Source organism: Trachypithecus francoisi, unplaced genomic scaffold (genome assembly GCF_009764315.1).
Source record: "Trachypithecus francoisi isolate TF-2019V2 unplaced genomic scaffold, Tfra_2.0 Lachesis_group0, whole genome shotgun sequence".
Classification (NCBI taxonomy): Eukaryota; Metazoa; Chordata; class Mammalia; order Primates; family Cercopithecidae; genus Trachypithecus; species Trachypithecus francoisi.
Genome location: NW_022681453.1, coordinates 141,691,479 through 141,718,576, shown reverse-complemented (window position 1 = coordinate 141,718,576; position 27,098 = coordinate 141,691,479). Strand labels below are relative to the sequence as shown.

General features: G+C 36.1%; 1 protein-coding gene across 1 annotated transcript in view; it reads right to left on the bottom strand.

Annotated features, from left to right (window-relative positions):
• TOPAZ1 (testis and ovary specific PAZ domain containing 1) overlaps positions 1–27,098 on the bottom strand; it is a 96,054-nt gene that overhangs the window by 47,991 nt on the left and 20,965 nt on the right. Inside the window, exons 5-11 of the mRNA XM_033212257.1 lie at positions 26,685–26,749; positions 22,084–22,223; positions 19,936–20,021; positions 18,411–18,536; positions 6,335–6,398; positions 830–981; positions 533–625 (exon numbers count right to left, since the gene is read on the bottom strand). Coding sequence (XP_033068148.1) covers positions 533–625; positions 830–981; positions 6,335–6,398; positions 18,411–18,536; positions 19,936–20,021; positions 22,084–22,223; positions 26,685–26,749 — 726 coding nt within the window. The remainder of the gene's footprint in view (positions 1–532; positions 626–829; positions 982–6,334; positions 6,399–18,410; positions 18,537–19,935; positions 20,022–22,083; positions 22,224–26,684; positions 26,750–27,098) is intronic.

Here is a 27,098-nt window from a genome sequence, read left to right as displayed (position 1 = left end):
CATTTCTAGGCAAGCAATTGTCAAGTTTCACAATGTAAAATCTGAGGTATTAACTCAAATATCTGTTTTTCTGCTAGAGTTCTTCCAATGTTGCTTCTGAAAGAAAACTGGTAGTTTTCCTATCAGGTCTATTCTGAAGTAGATGATTAAGTATCAAATATTAGAAAGTATTTAACCAAAGTTGAATTTTATATTTTTGTCAGTCTTTTTTGGTTTGTTTATTTCTGTTGTAAATGATCTCAATTCTTTTAGAGAAAGAAAATTTCATTTAATCATCCTTATGAAGTAGAGATGAAGACAATTCATACATCAAAAAACAATAATCTGAATGTTTGAAACTAATTTAAGGGGAAGGCTTATCAGCCACTGGAGTATATTTTTATAAACCCTATTTCAAGAGAAAAAGAATACTTCTGGAAATAGAATTCTTTGGCATCTAGAATGTGAATAAAAGGCAGCTCCAGGGTATACATGGAAACAATTATTTTCTTGGTTACTTGCCATCAGAGAATAAAAGAAAATAAAACCATACCTTGCAAAAGATATCAATTAAAGCAGGTACAGCATTCCTTAATTTCATAGTTGCCACATGCTCAAATATGTTTAGTAATATTTTCAGAGAAGGCTGGATAAAACAAAAAAATTACACTCATTTTCAGATCTTCTTTTAGTACACCTTAAATTTCTCAAACTCATTTATGTTGAAAAACACAAGTGGTTTCTAGGAAGTATTCAACAAACACAGACATTCAACTGCTAAATTCAAACAATGAATAACAGAGAAATTAACATAAAACATTAAAATAACATATATTTTCAGGCTACTTACCAGCATTTTAACCATTATGCTGAGGTTCACTATCTGAAATACTTCTTTCAATAAACAATGTTTGAGTAAAGAATTTAGAAGGCCATTTAGCACTTGTAAATCAAAGTATATACCTGGGGGAAACTTTCTGTAGTACTCCATAAATACGTTTACTGAAAATGAAAATATATATACTAATGTCATTTGCTGTGTCAGATATCCGTATTTCTTAAATTCAATAATTTTTCTATATATAAAGATAAAATAATATGAATTCAATGTAAATTCTTGAAAGGTACAGTTCTAGTATTAGAAATAGTGGATGAAAATTAAAGCAAAAGTCAAAATGGCAACAATATTTGAAGTCAACCAAGCATGTTCAGCATGGAGTAACTCATGCGCTACCTGCAAAGAATAGGTCTAAACTGCCATTCCCATATATCATAGTGTCAATATGAACTCCTAGAGAGTCAAGTTCCCAGGCGGTCTTGAGGCAGTAGCCCTGGTACAGATGTGAAGTTGTATAGTTTGGTGATGGACGCAGACTGTTTTGACACATACCCATTCTTGTTGCTTTAAACCTACCAACATGTTGACATTATTTTTAACTTCTCCCTGCCTTGTCATGGATGGGGATATTTTTGATTTCAGTTTGTGATTGTGGAACATTCTACTAAAAATTACAACAACGCTGATTAGTTTTCTTTGAGCAAGTACTTTCTTCATGCCCATCCAAATCCTTAATTTTCTATGTAACATGATGTTTCCAATTTTTCCTCATTGATTTCACTAAAATTATTTAAATTGGGATTCTTTCATTGATCATTTTTTTCTTCATTACAAAATTTCCCAGGTTAAAATCTGTATACCTTAACTGCCTTAGTAAAAATACTTTTGGTTTTATTTTGTGTTAATTATTTCTATTAGAAATATTTATTACTAGCTGGATTACCTGGTGTTGTTTGGGAAAGCCAGTAGCTATTGACAAAGTTCAGTGGCACAAGTGAAAAATTAATGTTAAAGTTTTAAAACTTTAATAACATGGTATAACAACATTCAAATTTCTTGTAAAGCTTTTTTATATACTACAATTATTTTCCCTGAGCACATACAGATAAACTATTGCTGCTATACTTTTGGCAGTATTTATATAGTTGCCTATACAGAAGCAGATCAACTGATAAAACGGTAAACTCAGTGTTATTATAGCTTATTAATAAAACTGAAATTGCAGACATTCAAAAAGGTACAGTTAATCTATGTTAGCCAGTGTGTAAATAGTCCACTAATTGACATGCAACCTTCCTCTTTTGTGTCATTATTTATTTTTTTGAGACAGAGTATCATTCTGTCACCTAGACTGGAGTGCAGTGGCATGATCTCGGCTCACTGCAACCTCTGCCTTCCAGGTTCAAGTGACTCTCCTGCCTCAGCCCCCCAAGTAGCTGGGATTACAGGTGTGCACCACCATGCCTGGCTAGTTTTTTTTTGCATTTTTAGTAGAGACGGCATTTCACCATGTGGGCCAGGCTGGTCTTGAACTTCTGACCTCAGGTGATCTGCCTGCCTCAGCCTCCCAAAGTGCTGGAATTATAGATATGAGTCACCGCGCCTGGCCTCATTAAGTTATTTTTAAACTGTTAATATATTTTCTGCATTGAAAATAATGATCCTCTCGGCTGGGCGTGGTGGCTCACGCCTGTAATTCCAGCATTTTGGAAGGCTGAGGTGGGCGGATCACCTGAGGTCAAGAGTTTGAGACGCCTGGCCAACATGGTGAAACCTTGTCTCTGCTAAAAATAAAAAAATTAGCCGGGTATGGTGGCGCAGGCCTGTAGTCACAGCTACTCAGGGAGACTGAGGCAGGAGAATCGCATGAACTCAGGAGACGGAGGTTGCAGTGAGCCAAGATCATGCCACTGTACTCCAGCCTGGGTGACAGTGGGAGACTCCTTCTCAAAAAAACAAAAACAAATAATGATACCTTCTTGTTAAACTGTTGGGTGGAAACTGAACATTTTTAATATGTTTTGACACAAACTGCTGTATTGTCTTTTATTTTATTTATTTATTTTTGAGACATGGTCTTGCTCTGTCACCCAGGGCTGGAGTGCAGTGTTGTGATCTTGGCTCACTGCAACCTCTGCCTCCTGGGCTCAAGCGATCTTCCCACCTCAGCCTCCCGAGTAGTTGGGACTATAGGCGTGCACCACCATGCCTGGTTAATTTTTAAAATTTATTTTTGTAGAGATGGGGTTTTACCATTTTGCCCAGGCTGGTCTAAACTCCTGGGCTCAAGCAATTCACCCACCTCAGGCTCCCAGAGTGCTGAGATTACAGGTGCCAGCACTGCACCCGGCCTACATTGCTTTTTTAAAAAGTCTGTCAATTCATAATGCTACTTTACCAATTATTCACCAGAATCAGGTACTTTTACTCCTTTCTTTGGTTAGGAATGGATAATTCTAGTGAATCATTAACCACTGGAATTTCCTCTTGAAATGTTTCTAATTTTCACAAGAAGAAACAATATTCATGTCCTTCTAAATAGCTGATTGGACTCATTATTCTTATATATTGGAATATTTTTGTATATTACCAGTGGTAAATCTAAAATATTGAAGTTAATAGCTTTTTAGTTCAAATTTATGTGATCAAATTTATATCTTTTATACTCCCTTTGATTACTTTAAACCACAGAAATCGTCATCTTTCTAAAAATCTGATTTAAAAGACTTTTTTTCTACTGAATTGCTAATTTCTGTACTTCATCGATTCATTCTGGTATATGCTAAATGCGTTGTTTTAAAATGTTTTTGGCCATAAAACTACTGGAAAGGGAAATTTTATGTGGAAATTCACACATAAAACAGATAAAACAGGACCTATAGTTTTACTCTTAGGTATATACCCGAAACAACTGAAAGCAAGGACTCAAGTAGATACTTGTATGTCAAAGTTCATGGCAACATTACTTTAATACCCAAAAGGAAAAAACAACCAAGTGTCCATCAACAAATGAACATATAAACAAAATTTGGTATATTCATACAACAGGATATTCAGCCTTAAAAAGGAAGAAAATTCTGATACATGTTACAATATGGATAAACCTTGAGGACACTATGCTAAGTGAAATAATCCAGACACAAAATGACAAATATTGTGTAATTTTACTTATATGAAATACCTAGAATAGACAAATGCACAGGGCCAGAAAGTAGATTATAGGTTATCAAGGGCTGAGAATGAGGGTAATGAGGAGTTATTGTTTAATGCATACGGCGTTTCTGTTTGGGATGAGAAAGTTCTAGGAATGGATAATGGTGATAGTTACACAACACCGAATGTACTTAATATGGCAGTGAATTGTACACTTAAAAATGTTTAAAATAGTACATTTTATGTATATTTTATCACATACATACTCCCAAAATGTCCAAGACAGATGGTGGAAATGTTCTAGATTAAAGGAGGCTAAAGAGTCATGACAACTAAATGCACACCTGATCCTGGACTGGATCCTAAACTAGAGGGAAAAATGCTACAAAAGGCCATCATCAGGTCAAGTGACAAAATTTGAATATAAGTAATAAATTAGACAAAACTATTGTACTCATGTTAAATTTACTTATGTGGATAAATGTGCCATGGTTATATAAAAGGATAGCCTGTTTTTCAGAAATATGCATTAAAGTATTTGGTGGTAAAGGGCCATGATATGTGCAACTTAACTTCAAGTGGTTTGGGAAAAACGTGTGTGTGTGAATGGCCATGCACATATGTGCACGTGTGTATACACACACATATATGGAAGGAAGGAGAGAGCGAACAAATGAAAATGATAAAGGATATGACTATTGTTTGTATTATTTCTATTTTCACAGATTTTTGTAAATTTAAAATTTCTAAATGGAAACTTAAAATTTAAAAACCTCTCAAAAGAATTTTATGTGGAAATTTAAATATAAAATAGATAAACAAGAAACTATGGTTAAACAGGGAGTTGGGGGGGGTCCACTGACTCAGCTCCCTCCCCTTGTGCAACAAAATGGTTCCTGAGGCCTCTCTGTAGAGCCTGAGTAGCTAAATCCATAACTTATTTATACCAGTGGTATTCAGAGCCTCTTTAAGTTGCTATCTAGTTATCTTATCATTTTCAAAGTGATTCCTCGTCTCAAATCCTATGGTCTTTCTAAACACTAAACCCCTCACATATATCAGGTCTATTCTGAGCTATCTATTATTTCCCACTAAGTTTTTATTTTTAAACCAAAAAATTTCCACAGGATCTTGACAACTTTCTACATTTATTCTTTGCTACAGGCTCTTATTTTTGTTCTCTATTCATTGTTTTAAAGCAAAATTCAGACGGATTTTTCCTGTAGCCATATTGGATCTTTATACAGTCAGACTTATATTTTTGGGAGTTTTGCATCTTTTTCATGACATCCTCTTTTCTTCCACATCTTATATATGGGATTATTTCTGGAATTTAAAATTTCATCCATATCTAACCTATGAAACTATATAGGTTAGATACGGATAAATCCCTCAGGTTATAAGTATATTCCCATATAGGTACCTATTACTTTACCTTAACTACTACTTCTTTGTTACAGTTACATTAAGTTCAGACTAGCAATTCCGTTAGGTGTTTCCTCTAATCCTTGGGGAGATGATATCACCAGCAAAACAAAACAATAAACCTGTCAGAGACTTTGTTTTTAGCAGAATGAGATCTCAAGCAGAAATATATGAAGTGAAAGTGCTCTATTACCACATCTACTATGTGGCTTTGGTGGTTGTGTCAGGGTGACAAACACAAATAAATTAAGCATGGTCTCTGTCCTCTTGCAGCTCACTATTAGTATGGGGAAAAGGTGGCAAAGAATGGGATGGGGTTGTGGAATCAGATAAGGGCCTAATAGAGGAGGTAATCCTATTTCCTATGACCTAGACTTGAAGGCCAAATAGCCAATCCTATTTCCTATGACCTAGCCTTGAAGGCCGAATAGCCTTTCCTTTGCCATGAGGAAATGGGATGGAACTACAGGCATCCCTAACAGAGAGAAGTGGTAATAGTAGCCTTGAAGTTTGAACACAGCCTGGTATATATAGGGAACTGCACAGACTCACTGGATGGTACACTGGCTACAAGAGGTAAATGTAAAAAGAGAAGAAGGAAGAAGAAATAGGAAAGAGTCAGCTTCTGAAAAGTCCCTTTAGATAGAGTTAAAGACTAATTAACAATACCATTTTCTCCATCTTACACTTGTAAGTAAAATTTGTAAGTCATGAAAATATTAGTGTGTAAGGGAATTACAGTATTAGGTAGATTTTTTTTTAATTAACCAAAATATCTCATTTATTTTCAACCCTTTCTTAGGCCAACAGAGCCACTCTTGAGTAAGGCATTCCGTTTTCAAACTTACAAATTATTGAATTTACTTTTAAACTATTTTCAAACAACAGCACATTACCTAATATCCACACATTAATAGCTTTATACTATTTGTTTCATACCTGCACGCTGTAGCAAACACAGTTCATTGATACTTATATATTTCTTAAACACATCCATGCAAACCTGCAAAAGTCATGAAAAATGTAAAATTACCTTTTTTAAAATATTCTGTAAGAACTATACACATTTCAATCCTATCTTTTTGCTTATATTGAAATTTTTAAATGATCTCAAAGGACTGGAATAAAGAAGCTGATGTCTGGTTAACTCACAGATTTGAAATACATATTTAATTCATTACAAAAATCTTATGTTATTTTACAAATAACCATTTCCTGGTGCAAGGATAAACACATTGACCAACGTATTAGAACACAGAGCCCAGAAACAGACCCACTCATATACAGTCAGCTGATTTATAACATGGTATCATTGTAGTGTAGTGGGGAAAAGATGGTCTTTTTGATAAACGGTAATGTGTCACCTGAAGACCCACATGGGAAAAAACTGTATCTTGATTCTCTTCTTATATCATAAACAAAAATCAATTCTAGCTGATTTGATTCTGCAAAAGGTAAAACAAACTTTTAAAGGAAAAACATAGGAGAACATCTTCATGATCTTGGTAAAGATCTTCAACAGGATGCAAAAAGTTAATACCACAAAAGAAAACTGAAAAATTGGACTCTAAAAATGAAGAAATTCTATTTCTCAAAAGATACTTTTAAGAGGGTGAAAAGGGGTTTCTGACTACCATAGCATCGCGGTGGGTATTAAATGCCTGAAGACCTGGCCTTGGACCACCCATTTCAGTGGAGAAGGGATGGCATGGTGAGCCAAATGGATGAATGCATTTCAGTGAGATTTTGCTAAAAGGTAGAAGAAAATGCATTTGCTTAGTTTGTCTTATACAGAGAAAGAATCTCAGCAGGATTAAAACCTACTAGTGGAGTTAGAGAGGCTCCCTAATACAGAGAAAGTGTAAATGAGAGACTCCCAGTGGCCCACACTCTGGCTGAAGACTCCTATAATCCTAGCCATGACAGAGTCCCTTGACCCTTGTGGGTCCTGAGACTAATGTAGGGGGGTTGCCTGGAAAAGCACTGCTCCAGAGAGGAAGAGCTCATGCTGAGTCCCACAAACTACTAAGTCCTAAGTAGCTGCTAAAAAAGCTGCTAATTAACAACACCCTGGTGCCATGTTGGGAGCCTAGCCCCCACAGATTGTGCCCTGCCCTGGTGCTGAGTGAAAAATCCCTGGAGCCCCACTGACATTCCTGGCCTGCAGCTGTAGCTGCTGTTGCTGTGGGAGCCAACAGCAGCGACCCAGCCACCCCCCCAGCAGAAAGATGGCTACACATTTTCACATGCCAGAAGGACAAATTCTATTGTTTGCAACCATCACTGCTGTGGACTGCTAAAACAACTTTTGAAAAAGAAGAACAGGCTGCATACAGTAGCTCATGCCTGTAATCTTAGCACTTTGGAAGGCCAAGGCGGATGGATTGCTTGAGTCTAGGTGTTAGAGACCAGACTGGGCAACATGGTGAAACCCCATCTCTACTAAAAATAGAAAAATTAGCTGGGCATGGTGACATGTGCCTGTAGTCCCAGCTGCTTGGGAGGCTGAGGTGGGAGGATCACCTGAGCTCAGGAGGCAGAAGTTGCAGCGAGCTGAGATCACACCACTGCACTCCAGCCTGGGCAACAGAGAAAGACCGTGTGTCAAAAACAACAACAACAACAAAAAAAAAAACAAAAAAAAAGAAAGGAAAGGAAAGGAAAAAAAAAAAAGCATCTAGTCACTTATAAAGAAATCTCCATCAGACTAACAGTGGATTTCTCAGCAGAAACTTTATAGACCAGGAGAGAATAGGATGATGTATCTAAAGTATGCCAAAAGAAAATATGGATATTAATTGATATTATACTCAGCAAAGTTAGCCTTCATAAATAAAGAGAAATAAAGTCTTTCCCAGAAAAGCAAAAGCTGAGGGAGTTCATCCCCACTACACCAGACCTACAAGAAACGCTTAAGGGAATCCTACACCTAGAAGTGAAAAGAATGATATCTACCATCATGCAAACATAAACACCACTGACAAAGCAGAGCATACAAACAAGAAAGAGAAAAGAATAAAATGTTAGCACTACAGATAAGCAGTAAGAGAGAAAGAAAGGAACAAAGGATATACAAAACAGCCAGATATCAATTAATAAGATGGCAGGAATAAGCTCTCACACGTCAATAATAACCTTGAATGTAAAGGAATTAAACTTTCCACTTAAAAGATATAGATTGGCTAAATGGATTAAACAAACATGATCTAACGATATGCTCCTTACCAGAAACTCATCTCACCTGTAAAGACACATATAGATTGAAAGTAAAGGGATGGAAAAAGATATTCCATGCAAACAAAAGCCAAAAGCAAGCAGGAGCAGCTATACTTGTCAGATAAAACAGACTTGAAGTAAAAAAATAACAAAAAAGATAAAGTCTTTATTTAAAGACAAATGGATCAATTCAGCAACAGGATATAACAACTTAAAATACATGCATCTATCAATGCAGCACCCAGACACATAAAGCAAATATTATTAGATCTAAAGGGAGGGACAGACTCCAATACAATAATAGTTGGAGACTTAAACACCCTACTCTCAGCATTAGACAGAACATCTAGACAGAAAACTAACGAAGAAACACTAGATTTAAACTGCACATTAAATCAAAGGACCTAACAGACATTTACAGAACATTTCATCCAACAGCTACAGAACACACATTCTTTTCATCAGCACATGGAACATTTTTTAGGCCATATGTTAGAATACAAAACGAATCAGCAATTACAAAAATCAAAATCATATCAAGTATCTTCTCAGATACAATAAAATAGAACTAGAAATCAATAACAAGAGGAACTCTGGAAACTGTGCAAATACATGGAAACTAAACAACATGCTCCTGAATGACCATCGGGTCAAGAAATAAATTGAGAAGAAAATGCAAAAATTTCTTGAAGCAATGAGAAAACAAAATACCAAAATATATGAGATACAGCAACAACTATTCTAGAAGGGAAGTTTATAGCATTAAACGCCTATGTTAAAAAAGTAGAAAGATTTCAAATAATCACTCTAACAATGCACCTCAAGAAACTAGAAAAGCAAGAACAAACCAAACCCAAAACTAGTAGAAGGAAAGAAATAAGATCAGAGTGGGGCTAAACAAAATAGAGACCAAAAAAAAAAAAAAAAAGAAGAAGGAGGGTCAACACAATGAAAACTCAAAATGATAAACAAAATTGATAAACTGCTAGCTAGACTAATCAAGATAAAGAAAAGACCCAAATAAACAAAATCTGAAATGAAAATGCAGACTTTACAATGGATACTATGGAAATATAAAAAGATCATCAGAGACTATTATGATCAACTAACTATACATGAAAAAGTAGAAAATCTAGAGGAAATGGATAAATTCCTGGACACATACAACCTACTGAGATTGAATTAGGAAGAAACAGAAAACTTGAACAGATCAAAAACAAGTAATGAGATTGTATCTTTAATGAAAACTCTGAACAAAAAAAAGTCCAAGACCAGATGGCTTCACTGCTGAATTCCAAACTTTCGAAGAAGAACTAATACCAGTTTTCCTCAAACTATTCCAAAAAATGGAAGAGAAAGGAATTGTTCCTAACTCATTCTATGATGCCAGCATTACTCTGATAACAAAACCAGACAAGGCTACAACAACAACAGTAAAAACTATAGGTCAATACTCCTGATAAACACAGACTCAAAAATTCTCAACAAAATATTAGCAAACCGAATCTAGCAGTACATAAAAAAAAAAATACATCATGATCAAGTTGGATTTATTCTAGGAATGTAAGTTTGGCACAACACACACAAATAAATAAACATGATACATCACATTAACAGAATGAAGGACAAAAATCATATGGTCATCTCAATAAACGCAGAAAAAGCATTTAATAAAATTCAATATCCTTCATGATAAAAACCTCAATAAACTAAGCATAGGAGGAATATACCTCAATATAATAAAGGTCATTGTATTATTAGGTCATTCTTTTTTTTTTTTTTTTTTTGATTTTCCATTTTTATTAATCACAACAAAACTTATGCAAATTTTAAAATAATAAAGATGGATATGGATATGGATATGTAAAACCTACCATTTATTTAATGTACAGACAGGGCTTAGTACCTGTGTGGATTTTCAAGCCCTTTTCAACAACATCATAGTGGCTCACTTGAGATCCACAGCTTCATACCATTTCTAAAAGGTGGGGACTATTATAAGCCTCACATTATAGTACTGTCAGAGGACGATCATCTAATAAATATTTGTTTAATAAAAATAGAAATTTTATACCAATTTATTCTTTAAAGCTTTCAATGACTCTCCAAGGATACCTTTCAATACAAACCCTCTCCGTCCATAAGCCTGATATACTCATTAGCCTCCATCCTGAATGACATATTCCTGCCTCTTGTCTTCTGGCTTATATTCTCCTTATTCCCTCTGAGTAGCAGGGGGCTCCCAGGCCTATAGAAATTCTCCTTTCCTTCATAGCCAATCATAAATTCTATTTAGCCCAGTAAGCATTTTGTGGCTACTCTTGACTATATAGCTTTCTTTCTTCTCTGAACCTAAAAACAACAGTAACATTCTGTTTGATATTAAATCAGTATCTCATGACACATTAGTTTTTCAGGCCTGCATTTATAACTAATATTTTTATTGTTAGCTACTTTTGTGATTGTTGTTGTATAGTTTTTTATTTTTTTATTTTTATTTTTTTTTAGATTTTTTTAGTTTATTCTTGTCTTTGTGACATAAAAATAAACCATAAAGTGGAAAAATATACAATGTTTTTAGAGATGAAGATTGATTAATATGTCAATTCTCCCTAAATTTGTTTACAAATTTAATGAGATTTCAGAGAAAAAAAAAATGCCAACTCTTCATTCCTGCCCCTCCTTGCTGAACTAAAGATTTTCCTTTTATATTAGGTCATTCTTGCATTGCTATAAAGAAATATCTGAGACTGGGTAATTTATAAAGAAAAGATGTTTAATTGGCCCATGGTTCTGCAGGCTTTATAGGAAGCACGGTGCTGGCATCTGCTCAGTTTCTAGGGAGGCCTGAGAAAGTTTACAATTATCACAGAAGGTGAAGGTGGAGCAGGCACATCACATGGTGAAAGCAGGAACAAGAGAGCAAGAGAGAGTGGAGCGGAAGGTGCCACACACTTTTAAATGACCAGATCTCATGAGAATTCACTACAGTGAAGAAAGCACCATGACATGAAGGATCCACCCCCATCACCCAAACATCTCCCACCAGGCCCCACCTCCAGGATTGCAGATTACAATTCAATGTGAGATTTGGGCAGGGACAAATATCCAAACTCTCTCAGCCATATAAGGCAAACCTGCAGCTAACGTCATACTGAATGATCAAGACAAGGATGCCTACTTTCACCACTCCTATTCAACATAGTACCAGAAGTCCTGGCCAGAGCAAGCAAGAAAGGGAAAGAAATAAAAGGCATCCAAGTTAGAGAAGTCAAATTGTCACTCTTTGCTACTGATATGATTTTATATTTAAAAATAACCAAAGAATACACCAGAAAACTCTTAGATCTGATTAATAAATCAGTAAAGTTGCAGGATACAAAATCAAAATACAAAAATTAATAGTGTTTCTATATACCAATAATGAAATAGCTGAGAGAGAAATCAAGAAGGTATTCCCATTTATAAAAGTTACAAAAAAATACCTAGGAATAAATTTACCCAATGAGGTAAAAGATCTCTACAAGGAAAACCACAAGGCACTGATGAAAGAGACTGAAGAGGACATTAATAAATGGAAAGACACCCCAAGCTTATAAATAAGCAGGATTAATGTCATTAAAAAGACCATTCTAGGCCGGTTGTGGTGGCTTATGCCTGTAATCCCAGCACTTTGGGAGGCTGAGGCAGGCAGATCACGAAGTCAGGAGAGCAAGACCATCCTGGCCAACAAGGTGAAACCCATCTCTACTAAAAATGGTGGCATGTGGCTGTAGCCCCAGCTACTCAGGAGGCTGAGGCAGGAGAACTGCTTGAACCCAGGAGGTGGAGGTTGCAGTGAGCTGAGATCTCGCCACTTGCCCTCCAGCCTGGCAACAGGGCGAGATTCCATCCAAAAAAAAAAAAACTGCCCAAAGCAATCTACAGATTCAATGTAATCTCTATTAAAATACCAATGTCATTTTTCACATAGAAAAACAATCCTAAAATTCACAGGGAACCAAAAAAGAGCCAGAATAGGCAAAGCAATTCTGAAAGAAAAAGAACAAAGCTGGAGGCATTACACTACCTCACTTCAAAATACATTATAAGGATATAGTAAACAAAAAAGCATGGTATTGATATAAAAACAGACACACAGACCAATGGAATAGAACAGAGAATCCAGAATTAAATTTATGTATTTACAGCCAACTGATTTTTGACAAAGGCACCAAGAACATACATTAAGGAAAGGACCCTCTTCAATAAGTGGTGCTGGGAAAATTAAGATATCCATATCCAGAAGAATGAAACTGAATCCCTATCTCTCACCATACACAAAATCAACTCAAGATGGATTAAAACTTAACACCTAAAACCATAGGAGAAAACATAGGGGATATACTACAGGACATTGGTCTAGGCAAAGATTTTATGGTAAAAACTACAAAAGCACAGACAACAAAACAAACAACAAGACAAATGGGACTATATTAAACCAAAAAGCTTCTGCACAGCAAACAGAGTGAAGAGAACCTGTTGAATGAAAGAAAATATCTGCAAACTATTCATGTGACAGAGGACTAATATCCAGAATATACAAGGAACTCAAACAATTCAACAGTAAAAAAAGCAAATAATCTCATTAAAAAGTGGGCAAAGGACATGAACAGACATTTCTCAAGAGAAGACATACAAATGGCTAACAGGTATATGAAAGAATGCTCAACATTACCACGTATCAGGGAAACGCAAATCTAAACCACAGTACGATATTACCTTACCCCAGTTAGAGTGCCTATTACTAAGAAGACAGAAAATAACAAATGTTGGTGAGGACACTGAGAAAAAGAACTCTTATACACTGTTGGTGGGAATGTAAATTAGCGCAGCCTCTGTGGAAAACAGTATGAAGATTTCTTAAAAAACTAAAACTACCATATGATCCACCAATCCCACTACTGGGTATTTATCCAAAGAAAAAAAAATCAGTAAATTAAAGGGATACCTGTACTCACATGTTTATTCCAGCACTATTCACAATAGCAAAGATGGAATCGACCCAAGTGTCCATCTATAGATCAATGAATAAAGAAAATGTGGTATATATACACAATGGAATATTATTTGGTCATAAAAAATAATGAAATCATGTAGTCTGTAGCAATATGGATGAACTGGAGGTCATTATGTTAAGTGGTAATAAGCAGGCACAAGGACACATGCAGCATATTCTCACTTTTATGTGGGAGCTAAAAAAGTTGATTTCATTGAGGTAGATAGTAGAATGATAGATACAGAGGCTGGGAAGAATGTGTAGGTAGGAGGGGGAAAAAGTGGTTGGTGGAATAGTATAAACATATAGTTAGAAGGTATAGGTTCTAACTTTTGATAGCAGTGTAGGATGACTATAGTTAGCAACAATGTATTGTGTATTTCAAAGTAGCTAGAAGAGAGAATTTGAAATGTTCCCAACATATAGAAATGTTAAACACTCAAGGTGATGGATACACCAAATACCCTGACTTGATTGATCATTTTTTTAATCTTGATTCACAATATTTTACATATTTATGGGGTATATGTGATATTTTGTTATATCTATACATGTAAACTATGTGGATGTATAACAATAAATTTTACATATTTATGGGGTATATGATATTTCACTACATGCATAGATGTATAAAAATCACACACATGGATGTAACAAAATGTCACACATATCCCAGAACTATGTAAAATACTATGAATCAAGAGCAATAAAAAAAACAAAAAAACAACCTACTAGTGGAGGTACAAAATAAGAACTGCCATCTCTCACTTAAAAGAATTAAAGGTGGCCTGGTGCGGTGGCTTATGCCTGTAATCCCAGCACTTTGGGAGGCCAAGGTGGGCGGATCACCTGAAGTTGGGAGTTCAAGACCAGTCTGACCAACATGAAGAAACCCTATCTCTACTGAAAATACAAAATTAGCCAGGCGTGTTGGTGCATGCCTGTAATCCCAGCCACTCAGGAGGCTGAGGCAGGAGAATCGCTTGAACATGGGAGGCTGAGGTTACAGTGAGCTGAAATTGTGCCATTGCACTCTAGCCTGGGCAACAAGAACGCCATCTTAAAAAAAAAAAAAAAAATTAAAGTCTTTACTTCCATTTTGTGCCTTTTCAGTGCTTAGCATTGTGCCTGGCATGTTGTAAATATTCAATAAATGGTAGTTATTATTATGTTTATTTTACTTAAACTCTTTTTGACTCTCATTTTCTTTTCTTTCATTTTTTTTTTTTTTTGCTTTTGTTTTTGTTTTTTGAGAGGGAGTCTTGCTCTGTCACCCAGGCTGGAGTGCAGTGGTGCAGTCTCGCCTCACTGCAACCTCCACCTCCTGGGTTTAAGCAATACTCCTGCCTCAACCTCCCAAATAGCTAGGTGCCCACCACCATGCCCAGTTAATTTTTGTATTTTAGTAGAGATAGGGTTTCACTTTGTAGGTCAAGCTGGTCTCCAACTCCTGACCTCAAATGATCTGCCCGCCTCAGCCTCCCAAAGTGCTGGGATTACAGGCCTGAGCCACCGTGCCTCGCCAAAAAAAAAGAGACAGGGTTTCACAATGTTGGCCAGGTTGGTCTTGAACTCCTGACCTCAGGTGATCCACCCACCTGGACCTCCCAAAGTGCTGGGATTACAGGCATGAGCTACCGCGCCCGCCCTCTCATTTTCATCATCAACAAAACGAGGATTAAATCAGTTAATATACGTAAAGCACTTGAAACAGAATCTGGCATATATGGTAAGTGTTGACTATTATTCTTGCACCCATGAATATCTTTTTAGTTTTTCTATGAAGCTTCTTCTGATCTTACTTGTTTGGATTAATAATTTGCCTACCTGTATTCTGCTCATATTTTATAACACATCCTTTATATTAAATAACATTGATTTGTTTGCTTGTGTGTCTCTCTATCAAATGGGGTTCTCGATAGCTGGGACCTATCTTACTTATCTTAGTGCATAGTCTTTTCTTGCCAAATATTATTGTGGCTTTGAGCTGGGTTTTAAAGGATGAAGAGGATGGTGTGATTGGAGCATGGCGGGTGGTACATCAGTGGGAACTGAAATTTGACAAATATACTGACATGTGATTGTAAGTTGTTGAATGCCAAACTAAATAATTTGAATTTATTTTGTATACGGAAGGGAGGCATTTTTTTTATCATTGACCAGACTAATTCCATATTTTGGGAAGGTAATTCTGAATGTGGAATAGAGAATACAGCGTAAAGAGGAAAAGAGATTGAAAACAAAAAGAAGATGTAAGAAACTCTGGCTCTTGCTGTATTAGAGAGTTATTATTTTAGCAGAGGTCTTCTAGAATATAGCCTTTTACAATCATGCAACCTTTTAAGCCTTATCACAGAAAGGCTTCAGTGTGTCCCTGCTAACTTTGTTTTGACTTCTGTTAAAAGAAAAACTTCAGAAAAAATAAATTTAATAGAGTTTATCTGAGCATTAAAAGATTCATGAATGGGGAAGCACCGCAAACTAGAGAGGTTCAGAGAGCTCTGTTTTAACAGTGTGAACAGTGGGATTTCTTACAGACTGAATGTGGAAACAAAGTTGAGAAATTACTTGAATGGCTATAGCTAGGTGTTTGCCTTATCTGGGCACAATCTGGTGGTAAATTCCTTGTTAGAGGATAGTTGTTGGTTTCGTTAAGATTAAGTTCTGACAACCTATAGATTGGGAGAAAATACTTGCAAGCCATACATTTGATAAGGGGTTAGTATCTAAGATATATAAAGAATTCAAATAACTTAGAAAGAACAGAAGTAATCCAATTTAAAAATGGGCAAGGGAGGCTGGGCGTGGTGGTTCACGCCTGTCATCCCAGCACTTTGGGAGGCCGAAGCGGGTAGATCATGAGGTCAGGAGATGGAGACCACCCTGGCCAACACGGTGAAACCCCGTCTCTACTAAAAATACAAAAATTAGCCAGGTGTGGTGGCGCAGGCCTGCAGTCCCAGCTACTTAAGAGGCGGAGGCAGGATAATTGCTTGAACCAGGAGACAGAGGCTGCAGTGAGCCGAGATTGTGCCACTGCATTCCAGCCTGGGCAACAGAGCAAGACTCTGTCTCAAAAAAAAGGGGGGTGGGGTGGGCGGGCAAGAGAGCTGAACAAACATTCCTCAAAAGAAGATACATAAATGGCAAATGTATGAAAAAAGGCTCAACATCATGAATCAGAGAAATGCAAATTATAAGCCCGTGAGATATTGCCTGACATCTGTCAGAATGGCTATTATCAAACAGACAAACGATAACAAATGCTGGTGAAGATGTGGAGAAAAGGGAATCTTTGTATACTGTTGGTGGCAACGTAAATTAGTATAGCCATTATGGAAAACTGTACGGTCATTCCTCAAAAAACTAAAAATAGAATTGCCATATGATCCAGCATCTCACTTCTGTGTATTTACCCAAAAGATTTGAAATCAGTATGTTGAAGAGATGTCTGCACTTCCATGTTCATTGCAGCACTATTCACAACAGCCAAGGTATGGAATCAACCTAAGTGTCCATTAATGGATGAATGGATTAAGAAAATGTGGTATATATACACAATGAAATACTATTCAGCCTTAAAAAAAGAAAGAAGTTTTGTCACTGTAACACAGATAGACTGGAGAACATGCTAACTGAAATAAGCCAAGTACAGAAAGACAAATGCCATATATGTTCTCATTTACATATGGAATCTAAAACTCAAAGGAGCAGAGTAGAACAGTAGTTACCAGAGGACAGGTGGTAAGGGGAATGGGGAGATGATGGTCAAAGAGTACCAAGCCTCAATTAAACAGGAAGAAAAAGTTTTTTTTCTTTGATATCTATTGTATGGCATGGTGACTATAACAAATAATAATGTATATTTCATAATTGCTAAGAGTAAATTTCAAATATTCTCACCACAAAAAAAGACAGTATCCTAGGTGACAGATATGTTAATTAGCTTGATTTAATTATTCCATATCATATTCATAAATCAAAACATCACACTGTACCCCATAAATAAACTAGTTTTCAACCTGTACTTTAAAATTAAAAATTAAAAAACAAAATACAAAAGGTGAAAAGGCAACTTCTAAAGTAGTAAATGATTTTATATATATAGATATACATACACACACAACTGAGAACTTGTATACAGATTATATGATGAATTATTGTAGACAGAGAAGAAAAAGAATCCCACAGAATATAGGGAAAATATCAGTATACTTCCAAAAAGAGTATATCCTACTAATGCCCAATAAACATTTTGAAAAGTGCTCAACTTCATCAATCATCAGGGAAGGTATCACTACCCACCCGCCAGAATGGCTAAATGCAAAAGGCTAATAATACTGTTTGGCTGTTATCTACTAAGGCTGAATATATGTAGGCCCTATGACACAGCAGTTCCAGTTTTAAGTATAACCTATCATAATGTATACATATGTTCACCAAAAGACATGCAGAACACTGATAGCATCACAATTGTAATATCCAAATCTGCTCCACCCAATATTCCATTTTGATATACTCACAAAATGGAACATTAACTATTATACGACAATAAGAAACATCTACAATAGGTGTTTGCTCAAAAATATTGAGCAAAAGAAGATAGACAAAAGAATACACATATGATTCCTTTTATATAAAGAACAAAAGCAGGCAAAAGTCACATCAATGCTATTAGGAGTCAATGAAAATCTAAATTAAAATGCATGACTGAGATAGTTATTAAAACAATCTCTACTTGAAAGACTTTATATGTTTTACCTTTTCATCCCCTTGTTCAGGCACATGAGCAAACTTGCACAGTGGTCGCTCACAGCCACGTAACGTATTAAAATGAAATTTGCAATATTTATAGGGTATCATCAACCCTAGGGACTTCTGGAACACCTAGAAAATTAGAAAGATTCACTTTCTGTATTAACTGTAAAGCATCCACTAAGTTAAGCAAGACAGCATTTGAAGCAACACAAATAACATATACTCCAAACAGTATCAAGATAACTTGTTTGCTAATTTGATAAGAAAAAGTAAAACTTCAAACAATTTATATTTTCAAAAATAATTTAAAAATCATTTCAGAGTGATTTGTCTGGATTTTAAAAAATTTATCTTTGTGTAAAATATTCCATCAAGGTTATTCTCTTTTATGTCTCTCTTTTTTTTTTTTTTTTTCACCAATTACATATTTATTGAGCACTTTTTCTGTGGAAGGCACCCTCTAGAAATTTATCATCTATTAGAGGGATGAAATACAGATGACAGAAAAACAACTACAAGACAGTATATTGTAAGTGGTATGGAAAATGGCACTTTGCAATTCTCATTTTTTAAGACTGTTTTTTTGGAGCAGGTATAGGTTCACAGAAAAATTAAGGAACAGAAATATCCCACGGACTCCCTGCCCCCACATATTTTACATAATTAAAAAAATGTACACATTCCTCCTCCCTTTTATATACCTGTCTCTGCTTTTACAAAAAGTTAATTCTATTATAATTAGCACTATATTTCAGATGCATTTATTAGAACCAAAATTCTCCTTAGTTTTTCTGGTTAATAGAACAAGGCAAATGAGAGTTAAAACTTTTTACAACAAACTTTCCCCATAAACTGCTTTATATCAGCAGCTTTCTCTTTCATCACAGAAAACTATTCAGCCTGTTTTTTCTGTTTTGGATGTTCTCCCTCTGCTGTTTTCAACTTCTTATGCTATTTGTGAATATCTTCTACGTCACTACTTATTTTCTACCTCTTACCACAAACCTCTATTCAAAATCCATATAATATCTGGAACTGCTTAAAAAATGATGATACGCTGGGCACGGTGGCTCACACCTATAATCCCAGCACTTTGGGAGGCCAAGAAAGGAGGATCACGAGGACAGGAGTTAGAGACCAGCCTGGCCAACATGGCGAAACCCCGTCTCTACTAAAAATACAAAACTTAGCCGGGTGTGGTGGTGGGCGCCTGTAATCCCAGCTACTCGAGAGGCTGAGGCAGGAGAATCTTGAGGCTGAGGCTCGAACCCAGGAGGCGGAGGTTGCAGTGAGCCGAGATCATGCCACTGTACTCCAGCCTGATGACAAGAGCAAGATTCCGTCTCAAAAAAAAAAAGATAGGGAAATAAAACCAAAAGGTCCAAAGTATTGGTTTTATGAAATTATTTTTTTTTTAAGGGGAGGGTAAAACAGGGAGTGGAGGAAAGTGAGGAAGAGAAGGGAGGAGAAGGAGGAGGAGGGGGAAGACAAAGAGACACATTATTACTTTTTTTAAAAGTAGACTTACCCCCACATTTTTTTCCCTCTTAAGTATTTCACAAGTTTCAGGATTCTGCAGCTTTAGGACAGAATGTTTTCCCAGAAATCTGAAATCTAGAAATGATTTAGAGTGACATTACACACCAATATGTTACAATTTATTTTCTTCATAACAATGAAATAGATGATCACTACTATCTGCTTTAAAGTTTCACTTTGAAATATTCATGTTCAATTCACAGACTGTGCTGCCATGTGTGTTCCTGTGAAATATAGTGTGATTTACATCTTAGGTGCCCTCAAGTATTTCTAGACCTGAATTTAAAATTTTAAACTCACTATACGCTGCAGACAACTTTCTTAAAAACCTCACATAGCAGCATTGGGCACTGTATTCAAATGATATGTCTCTAAGTTAAATAGACAAATATTATACACAATGAACATTTCTAAGGGAAGAAAACTAGTGACAAATCCAGGTGCGATGTACTGAACTGTGTCCCCACAAAATTCACATGCTGAAGCCCTAACCCTCAATATGACTATATTTGGAGATAGGGTGTTTATAGAAGTTGATAAGGTTAAATGAGGTCGTAAAGGTGGGGTCCTGAATCAATGGAATTAATGTCCTTATACGAATAGGCGCCAGTCTGGCGTGGTGGCTCACACCTGTAATCTCAGCACTTTGGGAGGCCCAGGTGGGCAGACTGCCTGAGGTCAGGAGTTTGAGACCAGCCTGGCCAACATGGTGAAACCCATCTCTACTAAAAATACAAAATTTAGCCAGGCATGGTGGTGTGTGCCTGTAATCCCAGCTACTTGGGAGGCTGAGGCAGGAGAATCACTTGAACCTGGGAGGCGGAGGTTGTAGTGAGCCAAGATCACACCATTGCACTCCAGCCTGGGCTACAGAGTGAGACTCTGTCTTAAAAAAAAAAAAAAAAAAAAAGAATAGGCACCACAGAGCTTACACTCTTTCCTTGCACACACCAAGGAAAAGTTATGTGAGGACTTAGCAAGAAGGTAGCCATCTGCAAGCCAGAAAGAGAGCCCTCATCAGAAAATGAACCCTTCTAGAACCTTAGTCTTGAACTTCCAGCACTGCACAAAATAAATTTCTGTTGTTTGAGACCTTTAATCTGTGGCATTTTATTATGGCAGCCCAAGCAAACTAATACACCAGGCATCATATCCCTTAATGTTGGTCTTTTAAAAAGAGAACTAGGGCATTTAAAAATGTTCTTTTCTAAAGATAAAAATAACAAATAAAAATAAAAGTATTTTTAATTTTAAATCATTTATTTTTTACTTTGGCAGCATCCAGCTATAATCTGAAACAAGCTGAAGTTTTTGCTGCATAGCTTCCCAGTAATTTGCATTATGAAAACTGTAAGACTTTTTAAGATAAAACACATGACCATCATGGGCTTGCTGTTACAGTATACAACACGAGGCAGCATGAAGTCAGTACTGGGTAGGTATAGAAAAGTTAGGTGTGTGCTATACAACGTGATTTTATAGATTCTAAATTCATCCTTTAATGTAGTCTATTTTGTTCAAAGTACTGTTAATTATCAAAAAACTGACACAAGTTCTAAAATACATATGCAAATACACTCCATCAAAATATATTTTAGATATAATCTGTAATTTACTCATACTACCACTATCACATAAATACAGATATTTCACACATTGTTCCATCAAAAGTACTAAGTAGGCTAGGCGCGGTAGCTCACACCTGTAATTTTAGCACTTTGGGAGGCTGAGGTGGGCAGATTACAAGGTCAGGAGTTCAAGACCAGCCTGGCCAACATAGTGAAACCCCATCTCTACTAAAAATACAAAAAATTAGCCGGGCATGGCGGTGGGTGCCTGTAATCCCAGCTGCTCAGGAGGCTGAGGCAGGAGAATCGCTTGAACCTGGGGAGGTACAGGTTGCAGTGAGCTGAGATCGTGCCACTACACTCCAGCCTGGGCAACAGTGTGAGACTCTGTCTCAAAAAAAAAAAAAAAAAAAAAAGTACCAAGTACAGCTGCACAAACTTTCCACTTTTAACATATTTTACATGTTTCCATTTTTCTTTTTTAATCATTTTTTGTTTTTGGTAGAAAAATCTCCTAGTTTCTATATTACCAAAAGCCAACAGTATTTCATTAAGAAAACAAATAGTACCATTCATCCAGGTATTCAGTATTGTGTCTTCTGGATGACCACTTAGATTCAAAGGAGGTACTAATAAGCACAGAGGTTTCGGGACTGGTGCTGCAAACTGACATTCGCCAACCATAATGTCGGCATTTCTAGAATCTTTGCTGTGTGAAAGGAAAAATTAACATCAGAATTTAAATGCATTTTTAAACATTAAAGTAATCCTTTGCAGATATTTCTTTTTTAAAAAAGTTTTTATTTTTATTTTTTTACAAATTGAAGGACTGTGGCAACCCTGAGTCGAGCAAGTCTAACTGGTGCCATTTTTCTAACAGCATATGCTCACTTACATTTCTGTGTCACATTTTGGTAATTCTCACAATATTTCAGATTTTTTCATTATTATTTTATCTGTTATGGTGATCTGTGATCAGTGATCAATGTTACTACTGATATTGTTTCAGAGCACCATGAAAACTAAGCCCTTATAAGAGGGTGCACTTAATCAATAAATGATGTGTGTGTTCTGACTGCACCACCAACTGGCTGTTCCCCTATCTCTCTCCCTCTCCTTAGGCCTCCCTATTTCCTGAGACAAAACAATATTGAAATTAGACCAGTTAATGACCCTACAATGTCCTCTAAGTAGTCAAGTGAAAGGAGGGGTCTCACATCCCTCACTTTAAATCAAAAGCTAGAAATGATTAAGCTTAGTGAGGGAGGCATGTTGATGAATAAGATAGGCCAAAAGGTAGGCCTCTTGTACCAAATAGTTAACCAAGCTGTCAATGCAAAGGAGAAGTTCTTCAAGGAAATTAAAAGTGCTACTCCAGTGAACATGTGAATCAAAAGAAAGTGAAACAGCCTTATTGCCGAAATGGAGAAAGTTTGAGTGATCTAGATGGAAGATCAAACCAGTCCCTAATACAGAGCAAGACCCTAACTCTCTTCAATTCTATGAGGGCTGTGAGAGGTAAGAAAGTTACAGAAGTATGAAGCTACTGGAATTGGTTCACAAGGTTTAATGAAACAAGCCATCTCTGTAACATAGAAGTGCAAGGTCAAACAGGAAGTGCTAATGGAACAGTTGCAGCAAGTTATCCAGAAGATCAAGCTAAGATAACGGATGAAGGAAGCTACAACAAACTGATTTGCAACATAGACAAACCTGCCTTATACTGGAAGAAGATACCATCTAGGACTTTCATAGCTAAAGAAAAGTTAATGCCTGGCTTCAAAGATTCAACAAATAGACTGGCTTTCTCCTGTTAAGGGATAATGCAGCTGGCAACTTTAACCATTTCAAAAATCATAGGGCCCTTAAGAATTATGCTAAATCTATTCTTTCTGTGCTCTATAAATGAAACATCAAAGCCTGTACAACAGCACATCTGTTTAAAGCATGGTTTACTGAATATTTTAAGTCTACTGTTGAGATCTATTGCTCAAAAAAGATTCCTTTCAAAATATCACTGCTCATTGACAATGTATTTTGTCACCCAAGAACTCTGCTAGACATGCTCAAGGAGATGAATATTGTGTTTTTTTGTTTGTTTGTTTTTTGAGAAGGAGTCTTGCTCTGTTGCCCAGGCTGGAGTGCAGTGGCATGATCTCAGCTCACTGCAACCTCCGCCTCCTGGGTTCAAGCAATTCTCTGCCTCAGCCTCCTCAGTAGCTAGGATTGCAAGCGCCTGCCACCACGCCTGGCTAATTTTGGTATTTTTAGTAGAGGCCAGGTTTCACCATCTTGGCCAGGCTGGTGCTGAACTCCTGACCTCGTGATCCACCCACCTTGGCCTCCCAAAGTGCTGGGATTACAGGCGTGAGCCACCACGCTCAGCCTGAATATTGTTTTTATGCCTGCTAACACAACATCTATTCTGCAATCTATGAATCAAGAAGCAGTTTTGACTTTCAAGTCTTATTATTTAAAAAATACATTTAATTAGGCTCTATCTGCCATGGATAGTGATTTCTCTGATGGATCTTGGCAAAGTAAACTGAAAACCTAGAAAGAACTCACCATTCTAGGTGCCATTAAAAACATTTGTGATTTAAAAGAGGAGGTCAACATATCAACATTAGCAGTCTGGAGGAAGTTGATTCCAACCCTCATAGATGATTTTCAGGGTTTAAATACTTTAGTGGTAGAAGTCACTGCAAATGTGGAGGACACAGCAAGAAAACTAGAACTAGCAGTAGAGCCTAAAGTTGTAACTGAATTGCTGCAATCTCATGATAAAACTTGAACGGATGAAGAGTTGTTTCTTATGGATGAGCAAAGAAAGTGGTTTCTTGAGATGAAATCTACTACTGATGAAGAAGCCATGAACACTGTTTAAGTGGCAAAGGACTCAGAATATCACACAAACTAGCTGATAAAGCAGAGGTAGAGTTTGAGAGGATTGAATCCGAATTTGAAAGAAGTTCTATTGTTGGTAAAATGCTATCAAATAGCATCACATACCACAGAGAAATCTTTTATGAAAAGAACTGTCAACTGATGCAGCAAACTGCATTATTGTCTTATTTTAAGAAACTGCCACAGCCACCTCAACCTTCAACCTTCACTCCAATCTTCAACCACCCTATTCAGTAAGCAGCCATCAACATCCAGGCAATTATGACTCACTGAAGGCTCAGATGATGTAAGAACTTTTTGGCAATAAAGTATTTTTAAATGAAGGTGTGTATATTTTTTTAAAAGACATAATGCTATTGCACACTTAATAGACTATAGTGTAAGCATAACCTTTCTATGCACTGGGAAACAAAAAACATTCATATGACTCATTTTATTGCAATATTTGCTTTACAGCAGTAGTCTGAACTCAAACCTGTAATACCTCCAAGGTATAACTGTATATATTACAATTATTTAACATCTCCAATAGGTTGTTCCTGCCTTCTTAACTAGAAAACCAGCACTTCTTAAGTGGTTGGAGTAGAGGAAGGAATGGGGTGGTGTGGTTAAGATTAGAGCAAAATATTTTTGACCATGCCAAACAAAAGGTCTGAGGAGGAGTTAGGTTAGTGTTTTAATCCGGAAGAGGTCATTAAATTATTCTGATAATGTAATTAAATGAATTACAAATTATTCTTCAAGAAAAGTATATACAATAAGCCTATAAAGGTCTTTGAGAGCTTTCTCTGGGGAAAAGGTATTAAAAATGTTATAGTTTCAGGGTGACTGATTTAAACAGCTTTAATTGTATTCTAATATGTGAGATCCTACATAACCAATTTTACAAAAATTTAATTTGGACACTACTTCTCTAGAAAAATAACTTAAGCAAGGGGAGGGAAAGAAGTACTTCAGAGCTGATTAGTAAATACAAATGCATTTACTTTTTAGGAGAAAGGTTTACACTAACATTCAGATACTATAATGTTTACCTTAAAAATAATTCTAATAAGTTTTTTCAGCTTGTGTTTTCTGGGCCAGAGGAGAGTAAAAGTAGTAAGAAGAGGGACCCATACTTACAACAGTTGAAATTTAGTAGCATTGATAGAATTTAAGATTTTCACACAAAATAAAGATCTTCATTTCTCTCCCCAACTTGGGATGTCACTTATATGTATTATCAGTATGTCCCTCGCAAATAAAACAAAAGCGGCAACATAAAGAAATAGAAATTATGAATTTCTACAGATGGAAGAGATTACCTATCTTTTAGTTTTGATCAGATGACTGAAGCCCATGGTGATGTGATGACTTAACTGATCAATGTCACACTGGTGATCACTATGATAGAGTCAAGTTGATAAACCTTTGCAGGCTGCAGTTACACTATCTTAGTTTGTAAGCAAAATGATTTCAATAGAAAAAAAAAAGTTAACCTTGTTGCTTTTTCTTTAGTATCTTCAAATGGTCATGAACTGTACTAAATCTTCTATGCCAATCTAATTCTTGTCTAGCCTTTCCCTTAACACAGTAGTTCTCAAACTTAAGCATGCATCAAAATCAGCTGGTAGTCTTGTTAAAAACAGATTGATAGGCCCATCGTCAAAGTTTGATTCAGTAGGTCTGAGATGGGACCCAATAATTTCAATTTCTGACAGGTTCATGCATGATTATGCTTCTCCAAGGATCACACTTTGAAAATTACTGCCTTAACATTAAAGGCCTCAAATATATCCATCACCTGACCTGGGTGAGCCTTGCCTCAAATGCAAAATGAGGGTGGTGGAGGATGGATCAGATGATCTTTAAGGTGTCCTCCAACTCTAAATGGGGTTTTATATGTTCCAGAGAGTGTGCTATATAACTCTCCATATGAATCACTGCATCCATGTAAGATCCTTGCAAACGGCAATGTGAGTCTGATTTCAGCCACTCTTATCTTCATAAAAGTCAAACATACATCATTTTTTCTTTTTATCACTACTCCTTATCTTTCCTCAAAAAATATTTTAATGGCTGAAAAAACTTAGTGACAGCTTTAAGGTAATTTACAATACCCCTTACACCTGAGTACATCCGACACATTAATTAAAGTATACCTATATATGGCTAATGGCATATAGCCCAAGCATATAAACAGCAGAGAATAAAAAACATACTCAAGATACAAATTAGATGAGTGACTATTTTAAGTTATGTAATTAAGAATTATGTTACAGACCTTTTGCAAACTTCATAAATATTTTCTTTTTCTTCTTTGGTAATCACTTTGTCTGTAAATCTATGCTGTGAAGAGATTATGGTTAAATAAGAACAAGTGAATGTCTCTGTATTACACACTAAGCTATGAGGATTACTGGATTTATTATAATGTATTCGATGTTAATTAAACAACTAGTTTATGGCCAATCCCTAAAAACAATTCTATTCTACATAATTTAAAATACTGAATCCTGACTTTAAAATTTCCACTGCTGCTTAAGAGAAAAATTAATATAAGTCAAAATACTTGTCCAGGTTTTGATATCACCTTTAATTACCCAAGTCGCTATTTCAAATCATTAGGTAAAACTAAAGTTGAGTTTCTTTTTATTCAGAAAAAAGCTTGAGCTTTGAGTTATTTTAAAGCGGTATT